Source organism: Anneissia japonica, unplaced genomic scaffold (assembly GCF_011630105.1).
Source record: "Anneissia japonica isolate Jap-2015-1 unplaced genomic scaffold, ASM1163010v1 scaffold468_len270531_cov130, whole genome shotgun sequence".
Taxonomy (NCBI): Eukaryota; Metazoa; Echinodermata; class Crinoidea; order Comatulida; family Comatulidae; genus Anneissia; species Anneissia japonica.
In genome coordinates this window covers 86,247-98,373 of record NW_022703041.1, presented here as the reverse complement: position 1 = coordinate 98,373, position 12,127 = coordinate 86,247, and the positions used below count along the sequence as shown (strand labels likewise).

At 32.5% G+C, this 12,127-nt stretch overlaps 1 protein-coding gene across 1 annotated transcript; it reads right to left on the bottom strand.

Annotated features, from left to right (window-relative positions):
- Positions 1-7,134: 7,134 nt before the first annotated feature.
- LOC117104228 lies at positions 7,135-7,990 on the bottom strand. The gene is made up of 2 exons (XM_033244928.1): positions 7,798-7,990; positions 7,135-7,534 (listed from the first exon to the last, which is right to left on the bottom strand). Exons 1-2 carry the CDS (start codon positions 7,835-7,837, stop codon positions 7,203-7,205), a joined length of 372 nt encoding a protein of 123 aa, XP_033100819.1. The 5' UTR covers positions 7,838-7,990; the 3' UTR covers positions 7,135-7,202.
- Between the last annotated feature and the right edge of the window lie 4,137 nt (positions 7,991-12,127).

Genomic DNA, 12,127 nt, shown 5'->3' with positions numbered 1-12,127 from the left:
GAGAGACCTGTATTGTATACGCAGCACTGTGGTATCTAACAAATTAATGTTGTCATATAGCCTACAGTATTTGTTTTCACCTAGAAGTAGACTGTGCTCGTAAATCATATTAAAGGAATTAATAATGTAAATAATATAACTGCTGTATTAATACATTCATACTATTAAAAAATAATATAGTAATTAACAGACACTTAAATGAATACATTATCATACGGAATTTGTTTCCACATGGAAGTATACAGTAGGATGTATTTGTGAATACAAGAGGGAAAAAGAAATGGTGTTCTATATATCAAGTACTGCACTGTCAATCAAGTATGACACAGCTGAAAACCCACAAACTATCTTAGTATCAAAGGAATTTTGACAGTTTTGGACATGGATGATTTTATTGGATATTAGATAGAAACTCCACCTTCTAATTTGCGTAGAAAGTGGACAGAAATAATTCTGTGCAGTACAGAAATATTTCGGACAGAATTATTTCAGTGAGAACAGAAATAATTCTCTAGTGACAGAAACAAAATTAAGTAGTACAGAATTGATTCTGTACTACAGAATAGTTAGAAAGTACCGTAATAATTCTGTAGCACATAATTATTTCTGTTAACACAGAATTAATTTTGTACACAGAATAGTATGACAGCAATAATTCTGTGACACATCATTATTTCTGTAACCACAGAATTAATTATGTACATATAATAGTGTGACAGTACTAATTCTTTGGTACATAATTATTTCTGTAACAACAGAATTAATTATGTACACATAATAGTTTGACAGTAATAATTATGTGGTACGTAATTATTTCTGTAACCTTTGCCTATTTAAAGACATAATTAGCAGTGTCCCAAACGGCGCTCTGTAAATAATTACGTTAGAAAGTGGGATCAATGGTTTGTTAGTCGGGTTGAACGCAATTTGCAACGATAGCAACTGGTAGTATCACGTGGTATCGTGCGGTAATACTGTAGTACTCTGAGTGCAAATCTACCGTGTAGGCTTGTTTGCTTCGAAATAGAAGAGGCTGTGTCGGTTTGGTAGTCTGGACAGGACTATATGTGTTGCTCGTATTTTTTGATAACTGATTATTACATTATACAAATGTTAAGTTAAAAATCCTGTATTTGGTATTGTTGGAACATGCAGTTTTAATTATTTGAATAAGTATAAAGCAATGGTTGACTATAGCAAGCGTTTTCTTTACCGATGGTTGTTCGACATTTCTGGAAGTTTCTTCGGTTTCCTTTAAGATAAAATTATAGGTATACATTTATTCGTGTGTTTATTCTGGTATAAAACATGTAAAAGTAAAAAGATGCATCGGTTGTTGCGACGGTTGAAGAAACCATCAATATTTTGAAACAACTGTTGTGCAAAGATTGCTACCAAAATTATGCTAGCCTCAACTATTGCAAAATAATCCTGAGCAGTGGACAGACACTTTGCCTTGGGTATTACTCGAGCGCATAGCAGTTATAAAACGGGAACTCTTCAGCAGAACCTGATGTATTTGGTGCTACTTTGTAATTGCTAGGACAGTACGTTTAAGCGTGGCAAGTTCCATTCGTCATTGTAAAACATGATGACTAAAAAATTCACGTAACAAGCAAACGTTGTTGCCTGTGGATATATACGGTAATTTCTTCGAGCTTTGAATCAGCTTTCAGTGGCGAATTCAATGGGGGCCCATCCGGTCCGGCCCCTCCGCCTCCCCTAAATTTTTAAAAATTTAAAGAAAAAAAAAAAAAAAAAAAATTCGACTCAAATTTTGCATCTAAGAGTGCCATATCCAAACATCTAGAGGTGCCATGATCATAAATGATCTTACCTCAGCCCCAACCATGGTGGGACTGAGGTAGTATAGACCCTCAATATATGACGTCTTTCTCCGGGCCCCCTCTATATCAAATTCCTAGATCCCCCACTCGCTTTTGTTCTTTAAGCAAACATCGTTTACACGAATTACCATAAAACCAGGGGTAAATGTTAGCGAGTGTTGCTATCTCACTTATAAGTATTAAAACGTATACAAATCGGCATTTAAGTTATTTTGAAATGTCTTATTGGTAACATTTATTTATTTTAAATTAGCAATTCAGTGTTATGTAAAAAATTGAGGCTATTTCGTTTGATTTTTGAAGAGATACCCTATCATCTTTCTTACCGGAGGTAGCTCGTAAGCTATGCAGGATGCTGTTTCGGTGACCTTTAAATGAAATGATATCAATCAATAAGAAAATTATCTTCCTCTTTATATAAATTCATATTTATTAGTGTTACTACTACTATCCATGACATAATTTATCATGACAAACAAAATTAACGTTTGTTAATGGAACATTAACCAATGAATAATGTATGATAGCCACACTAATATATTAATGTTAGTACGCTGCGATTCAGAGGCATGTCAGGTTTGTGTGTATTGCTTAAGTGCACATGTTGTATTGTTGTATATGAGGCCCAATATTAGTTTACGGTATCTTCAGTGACATCACTTTATGGTTATCATATTATCTATATCCGACTAAAATAAAAGTAGGCCAAGCCTATGCCATAATTATCATCTTAGCCAAAATAAAAGCCCCCGCCAGTTTAGTAAAGGTTGTATCAGTATCAGTATGTACATGATACTGGTATCGCACCTGTGCTTTTGAAATTCTCATTTTCCAGAGGACGGCACATACAAGTGAAGATAAAAGGATTCCCATAAAGAAACCTAAAAACGTCATTCCAGCAACAAAAACAGTATAAGAGCTTGACGATTTCTGAGGTAGGCCTACTATGTAAACAAAATACTAATAGTCAGAACATAATAGTTATATTTACATAATAATAAACGATAGTACGTATTATAAAACATTGTATTTGTGTTATAGATCATTATATAATTTCACAAAAAGCAGAATTAAAAGGATTCCCATAAAGAAACCTAAAAACGTCATTCCAGCAACAAAAACAGTATAAGAGCTTGACGATTTCTGAGGTAGGCCTACTATGTAAACAAAATACTAATAGTCAGAACATAATAGTTATATTTACATAATAATAAACGATAGTACGTATTATAAAACATTGTATTTGTGTTATAGATCATTATATAATTTCACAAAAAGCAGAATTATTTGACTTTTTATTGGCATTTAATGTACATAAAGTGTGTTACAAGGCGAGTCGACCAATCAATCCATCAATAAATCAATATCATCATTCAGTCAGTCAATCATAAAAAATAATAGAGAAACAAATTACGTGAATAAGTAGAAACATTTGAATACTGAAACATTTGTAGTTCATATAGGGCCTAGTACATTCATGATTATAAAATAGTAAATTAATAAATAAATGCGTAAATCAAACAAAAAATAAACGAACTTATTACTGAGCAAATCATGAAATTAATGAAAGGATGGATGCGTCGATGGATTGATGGGCGGACAGATAAATGAATGAATGAATGAATAAATAAATAAATAAATAAGTGAGTGAGTGAGTGAATGAATGAATGTAAGATTTAAGAAATATATGAATATATTTAAACTTACCCGTTTTGGCATCAGTTTGGTGCCTAGCAATAATTGGATACTCAAATTAACGCATATTTATAGTAAACATTATGTTTATTTTTTATTTCAATTGGAATCGTAAATAAAAAAAATTCAGTAGGCCTATAAATGAAGAAAATACGTACTTGTTCCGGAGGGACTTGATACGAGTGTCGTTGATGGTGCTGATGAAAAATGTACATGTATTTCAAATTACAAATAAACGCAATTTCACTTTGATTTAACAAACGTTTATTATTTAATTTTATAAGAGTTTTCATGACGAATAATCCTAGTCAATATAAAAATGAAGTCAATATAACATCAATTCAACAATGGTCAAAAATAAGAAATAACATCTAAAACGAAAAAAACAGAACAGAGTCGACCAATCAATCCATCAATAAATCAATATCATCATTCAGTCAATCATAACAAATAATACAGAAACAAATTACGTGAATAATTAGAAATATTGGAGTGCTGAAACATTTGTAGTTCTAATAGGGCCTAGTACATTCATGATTATAAAATAGTAAATGAATGAATAAATGCGTAAATCAAACAAAAAATAAACGAACTTATGACTGAGCAAATTATGAAATAAATGAAAGGATGAATGCGTCGATGGATGGATGGGCGGACAGATAAACGAATGAATGAATGAATAGATAAATAAAAAATAAATGAATAAATGAGTGAGTGAATGAATGAATGCAAGATTTAAGAAATATATGAATATATTAAAACTTACCCGTTTTGGAAATACTTGCTATAGATGTCCAATGTGTTGGTAATGAAGATGTATTTAATAATAATAAAAAAGAAACGTGAATAACGTTTTGAACTTATTTTAATTGTTGGAGAACGTATCAATTTTATTTCAATTAATCAGTCATTTCATCAATATATTATCATTTTAAGAATTAACATAATACAATACAAATTACAATATGAGGTTATAACAAATGGTGTGTATATAAACGAAGGGAGAAATAATAGTAGGCCTACACAAATCAAATCATATATTGTATTCAGTAACAATAATCCCATCTTTATCATGAGAATATACAAACGAAGTCAGTTTGGTGCCTAGCAATAATTGGATACTAAAATTAACACATAATTATAGTAAACATTATGTCATTGTTTATTTTCTATTTCAGTTGGAATCGTAAATAAAACAAAACAAAATTCAGTATAAATGAAGAAAATACGTACTTGTTCCGAAGGGACTTGATACGAGTGTCGTTGATGGTGCTGATGAAAAATGTACATGTATTTCCAATAACAAATAAACGCAATTTCACTTTCATTTAACAAACATTTATTATTTAATTTTATAAGAGTTTTCATGACGAACAATCTAAGTCAATATAAAAATGAAGTCAATATAACATCAATTCAACAATTGTCAAAAATAAGAAATAACATCTAAAACAAAAAACAGAACAATACCCTCATTTGGATCAAGACTAGAAAATGGATTAAGATATTCACCAAAAGCATTATTGAATAATTGTATTGCAATTATGTTTACAACTTACATGTAGGTCTAAACAGTAGCAGAGTTCCTTTATTACTCAGCTTTCCTTCATCCCCACTGTAAGCTGCATTCTCTGCTCGACACTGGTAGTCTCCTTCATCCATTTCATTGACTTTGCTGATCTCTAATGTTGTATCAGATTGTGGATACTTTGCAGTATCACACACATTAAGTACGCCGCCATCTTTGATCCATGTAGTGGTGATAGGTGTTGGAACACCATCAGATAAGGTACATGTAAATGTCGCAATTTCATTTTCGTTGAGAATTTTCTCTTTTGGTTCCAAATTAGGTGTGTCAAGATCTGACAGTAATGGAAGTTCAAATTACTCAAAAATACGAAATTATTAAAACATACAAAAATATCATCCTTTTGGTATCGAGGTTTTTTCAGGCTGCAGTGGGAAGCAAGTGGAATAAATTTCCCTAGGACATCCGTTGCATTTTTACTCTTAGTGAGTTCAAGTCAAAACTGAAAGTTTTCCTTTTCCTTTATTTTGATTAATTTGTCAACAAATAGCCCCTCCCTCTATTCTTTAAAATGTATTTCCCGTTTCTTTGTTTGAGCCACCTAGGAAGAGGTTCGGGTACGCGACAGAGTCCGGATGGATGGATGACCCGCAAGAGGTTTTGCACTTTTTTCCTGTTTTCACCACTAGTTAAATTGATAAAGATATATTCGAAATATTATTTTAAAAAGTAAAAAATTAACAATAGTAAAAATAGATTAAAAACAATTACAGAAAAGGCTGCTGCTCTCTGTAGGTGGAAATACCGCCACTAATAGCTCTCTGAAATGGATACATGCGCCTTCTAAGACGGAAAACGGTAGACCGAGTAGCAGTGAACCTGTCTCTTATACACATCTAGATGTGTATAAGAGACAGACTTGATACGAGTGTCGTTGATGGTGCTGATGAAAAATGTACATGTATTTCCAATAACAAATAAACGCAATTTCACTTTCATTTAACAAACATTTATTATTTAATTTTATAAGAGTTTTCATGACGAACAATCTAAGTCAATATAAAAATGAAGTCAATATAACATCAATTCAACAATGGTCAAAAATAAGAAATAACATCTAAAACAAAAAACAGAACAATACCCTCATTTGGATCAAGACTAGAAAATGGATTAAGATATTCACCAAAAGCATTATTGAATAATTGTATTGCAATTATGTTTACAACTTACATGTAGGTCTAAACAGTAGCAGAGTTCCTTTATTACTCAGCTTTCCTTCATCCCCACTGTAAGCTGCATTCTCTGCTCGACAATGGTAGTCTCCTTCATCCATTTCATTGACTTTGCTGATCTCTAATGTTGTATCTAATTGTGGATACTTTGCAGTATCACACACATTAAGTACGCCGCCATCTTTGATCCATGTAGTGGAGATAGGTGTTGGAACACCATCAGATAAGGTACATGTAAATGTCGCAATTTCATTTTCGTTGAGAATTTTCTCTTTTGGTTCCAAATTAGGTGTGTCAAGATCTGACAGTAATGGAAGTTCAAATTACTCAAAATACGAAATTATTAAAACATACAAAAATATCATCCTTTTGGTATCGAGGTTTTTTCAGGCTGCAGTGGGAAGCAAGTGGAATAAATTTCCCAAGGACATCCGTTGCATTTTTACTCTTAGTGAGTTCAAGTCAAAACTGAAAGTTTTCCTTTTCCTTTATTTTGATTAATTTGTCAACAAATAGCCCCTCCCTCTATTCTTTAAAATGTATTTCCCGTTTCTTTGTTTGAGCCACCTAGGAAGAGGTTCGGGTACGCGACAGAGTCCGGATGGATGGATGACCCGCAAGAGGTTTTGCACTTTTTTCCTGTTTTCACCACTAGTTAAATTGATAAAGATATATTCGAAATATTATTTTAAAAAGTAAAAAATTAACAATAGTAAAAATAGATTAAAAACAATTACAGAAAAGGCTGCTGCTCTCTGTAGGTGGAAATACCGATAGCTCTCTGAAATGGATACATGCGCCTTCTAAGACGGAAAACGGTAGACCGAGTAGTGGCTACTCACTGAACATGCAACAAGCAAGCAATGAAAAAAGTGTAAATACAGTACTTACAGTGAACTGTTAATTTTGAGAACCCACTTTTGCGTTGTCACCGGAGGATGTAGATACTCTACATAGGTAGTAGCCTGTATCGTTAACTTCAACATCAGATATAATGAGGTATCCATCAGGACTTATGCTGTATCTACCTTTAGGTTCTGTATTTAATATATTCGTTATAATAGCATCCCCCAGTAGTACACCATCTGCGTCACTTTTTAACCAAGTCTCGTACAACACATTTTCTCCTGGTAGGATTGTTGAAAATGCATATGTTATCAATGCATCTTCATTCAATTTTGCTGTAGCAGGCTGCACTGTCACGGTTGATGATTGAGCCAGGATATCTGGAACTAAAGCAAAAGTTTGAATCAAACTAAAAGCATACCATGATAGACCTACTGGCAAATATCGTAGAGGCCTCTATGAATTGAGTAGAAAATACTTGGAACTAGTAGCATTGTGATGGAATTTCTTATAATGTAATGAAACTTAAACAAACCTAACTGTACATTTAGGTAGGCCTAATATAAAACTTTTGTTTCTTTAACTGCAGTTGACCTATGGTCTTGGCTGAAGAAAAACTAACGAAATACATAAAAAATGTAATATTTACCAGCACTTGAAGCCAAGGTTATCAAGCAGACAAAGTACATTTTGCGATAATTCTTAAATTTTCACCTTCAGTATCATACATATGTATCATCGATGTAAAAACATACACTGTCTGAATAATGATAAGACTTTACTTATATAAGCAAAACAAATCCAAAAGAAAATTTCATTTTTTAATCACTACTGCTTTCCTTTAACTTGCTTGGTAGAGTCACTTATAGACAAGCATGAATCCGATGTTCAAATCGGAAAATAATTAGCGTTTTGATGGAAATTATAAACCTATATAATTCTTCCGGTTATCTTAAAAATCGTTGAGGGCGTTGTGTACAGTCGTTTTCGTTACTATGTTTTTTTTTTAAATTAAAAATATCAAAATAAGGCGCTGCATTCAAAAGCAGGAAATACTGAATCACACATACACACGTTAACTTTTAACATAGACTGCTTAAAACCAATAATCAATGTGCTTGTTATATCGTCGAAGACCTATACCCTCGTCTTTTGAATTTTGTCAATCAAAAATTTAATTTATTTATGAAAATAATATAAATTATTGTAATTGCAAAAAAATTCTTGAGAAATCGTTAAGGGAGAGTTGATGTTAAAATTGATCTATTTCAACATTTCTAATACCCTTTAGAACAGGACAAGTTAAAAGAAAGCGAGTAATATTTTCTTCCTCGTTCACATTACAGCATTTACAGAGTTCATTAGCATTAGAGTCATTAGACCATTATGCAATTTTACCATAATATCAAGAGGAAGGGTATTTAACCTTACTCGAAATTTCAACGTTGCACCTTCAGAGTCATTGTTGTCAAGCAGATATTCCTCCAATTTACGTGCATTTTTAATAAGCATATAATTTTGAATTGACGAAACTATTCCTTCTTTAAACTACGAGATAGCGAAAGTGCGAGATCTCTTAGAAATTGTTTTGTGTTGAAATCCAATTGCATTTTAATGTTATTATTGCCGTTACGAATGTTAAAGAATATACTATTGTTATCTTTCAGGATATTTTCAATGTGAAGTGGAATTTTAAAAGCAGTGTCATGAAGGATTTGGCAACGTATAAAATTGCATATCCCCTTTTATCAGGAAAAAACATCCATAGTTAATCATGTTCAGGCGAACGTTATCCAAAGAGAGTGACGAGTGTTTGAAGCGCTGTAACTTAAGTTGTAAACGAGTGTCCTGAAGACAAACGAGAGTGTCCTAGAAGATAAACTATAGTGCCCTAGAAGACAAACTGTCTTTGCTTTCCATCATGGGGGTCGTGACCGCTTATCTACCAGTTGCTAAGGTTCTACTGACACTGCCCAGTTTTAGCTACAATGAAATTTTAAAGTTAAAATAAAAACTTACAAACACTTCCTGGGATGTAATATGTGCATTTTAAAGACACATAAGTATGACATAAAACATTTATGATGAAAATTTCAAAATCAATTCAAAGAAAAGCCGATGGTTGCTTTTACAGGATAGCGTATAACACACAAGAAAGAGTTATGCCTTACTTGTTGCCTCATGCCCTAACCACATAAATCATGAAAGTGAAGACTGAGCAACTACAACAAACCCGATACTATGTGTATAAAGGACCCTTTCACGACTGCGTCTCGAAAAAGCATAGTCCTCAATGTTTTGCGCGTATAATACGAGAATCAATAAAATAACGTGTTAAAACCATAAGTGTGTCAGGTTTCATTTTAGTTTTTCATTTAGATTTTTATAGGTACGAAATATTCAGTAGCACCTGCTTCCCTTATCAGTGATACTCGTACGCTGATGAAGGTAGCGGGTGCTACCGAAAATTTCGTACCTATAAAAAATCAATGTCTCAATTAAGTCAAAGTGTCTTGCAGTACTTTCATGTCTGTCAACAATTCTATAATTGAGGCATACGTGGAACCGCATCTCTTATACACATCTAGATGTGTATATTGTATCGATTTTCTAACAGTTGTCATTACAAACTTTATTCTAGTCAATAAAGACTAATAATAATAATAATAATAATAATAATAATAGTCACGAAGTCAATATAACATTAATTCAACAAATTAAAAAATAACATCTTAAACAAAAAACAGAACAATACACTCATTTGAATTAAGATTAGAAGTTAAAAAAATTGTCTTCACCCATTGAAACGCAAAAACAAATTCATACTACAACTATATTACATGGAGATATTCACCAAGAGTATTATTGAATAATTGTATTGCAATACATAAATTATGTTTACAACTTACAAGTATGTCTTGTTACAGAGTTCCTTTAATACTCAGCTTTCCTACCCGCATTGTAAGCACCTTCAACCATCCCCTCCCTCCAATATTATCCCCATTGTAAGCTCCATTCAAACATCCCCTCCCTTCAATCTTCAAAATGTATTTACCGTTTCTTTGTTTGAGCCACCTAGGAAGAGGTTCGGTAACGAGACAAAGTGGTGATGGATGGATGACCCCCGCGAGGTTTTGCACCTGTTTTTGCCTGTTTCACCATTAATTATGTTGATAACAAATCTATAAAAAAAAAATTATTTAAAAAAGTAAAAAATTAAAAAAAATAATAATATAAGAAAATACAGAAAAGGATGCTGCTCTCGGCAGGTGGAATTGGTGACGCGAACAGCTCTGTGAGATGGATACGTGCGCCTAATAATGTAATATAATGAACCCAGTACGGGCTACGCACTGAACATACTACAATCAATAGGATATGCTTTTGCAGTACATACAGTGAACTGTTAAAAAACATAGTTTCAAAAAAATAATTAAATTAAAATAAATACATAGGCCCTACATATAATCATTGTTAAGTGCTTCGAGGCTTTTATTAGTGTAAGGCACTATAATTATTATTTATTTAATCACTGCTATTCGTCTTATCTTTGGATGTGTATTTTTGTAATTTTCCCCATAGCTTAAAAGTTAAAATACCAAATTTCGTTCGTTTCGTTTATTTTATTTAATATATCAAAGTAATGTGATATGTAGGCGATGATAACTACGGGTAAAACTCTTGAGCTCTTTTACCATGTTTTTTTAGGCCAAGTAGTTTCTCGCCCTAATTTTTGGAAAAAAAAAGGAACGGGGGCTCTTTTTTTCCTTTTTTCTTTTACTCCGAGATGGCAAATTCAAGATGGTCAATGGGAAATAGCTACTACTTTCTCACTTTTACCAAGTAGACACATTAAAAGCAAATAGAAGCACTAGACATGATTCATACTATGTTTCCCCAACCATGAACGATTGAGAGGAATTTTACTGATGCGAGTTAGCCAGATTTTTTGAAATTTTGAACTTTTTTTTTGGAACTTTTTGAAGGGCAATTATTCAAACGGGGCGCTTATGAAAACAGAGTGGAAATTGATTGGGCTCTTATGTGAAAAGATGAAAATTGAGGGGGTTCTTATGTGAACTTGGAAATTTCAAGGGGCGGATTTTGAATGAAAAAGATTAGCTTGTACCTTGTTGTCATCTGCCGATTGAGATAAGCAGGATCATTGCAGGGTTTCTTGCAAACTCATAGATGCTAATGGTGCACATTGTCGGGAAAATAAAAAAGGGAAGTAGGACTAGATAAATGCAATAAGAAATTTTGAAAGATACTGTCCAGGGAGCTCTCACCTGTACAGGAGAAATATCCTCATTTTCAAGAAAATGTGAATCCACTCCGCAGCTCAAATCATGTCACCCACAGTTTCAGTATTGATTGGATTATTGGCTTGCTAAAACGTATCACATTATATTCATGATATCAAATCAAAATCTTAATTTATTCACGAGATAAATTTTAACATAAAAGCTCGTTCACCAGAGGTGTTCTTCCACGAGTTCGTGAGGAAATATAAAAAATACAAAAAAATAAATCAGAAAATATACAGCGAATTAGACATTACAAAAATAAATACCATACAAAATACATCACGGGTTAACATTTTTTGGATTTCTTTTTTGAAAACATTTAGAAATACAGGCAGCTCATTAATATCAACATTGTACTTATTCCATGTTATGGCACCCCCACCCTATAGGAAAGACTACGTTTTTTATATTCAGGATGTGGTTTCGGAATATAAAGATTTGTATTTCAATCCTAAAGTTATAATTGAATTTATTTAGTTTTACTAGATTTGACAAATAAGGGATGTCAAATATTCCTTAAAGAAAATCCAATTATAAACAATCACTTTTATTTATTTATTTCTTTTACTTTTTTCACATATTGCTTTCAAAAATGAATAAAAATCAAACTGAGGAGTGCTTATTCAAAATGGCGCTTAAGAAAATTCTCACGTTAGGAAGGGCGCTTATTCA

What these genes read in the sequence shown, in the direction of transcription:
- LOC117104228 (XM_033244928.1), bottom strand. Translation starts at nt 7,837, where the DNA reads ATGTACTTTGTCTGCTTGATAACCTTGGCTTCAAGTGCTG. An exon ending in AACCTTGGCTTCAAGTGCTG is followed by an intron (nt 7,535 to 7,797) that starts GTAAATATTACA and finishes CTTTTGCTTTAG; the next exon opens with TTCCAGATATCCTGGCTCAA.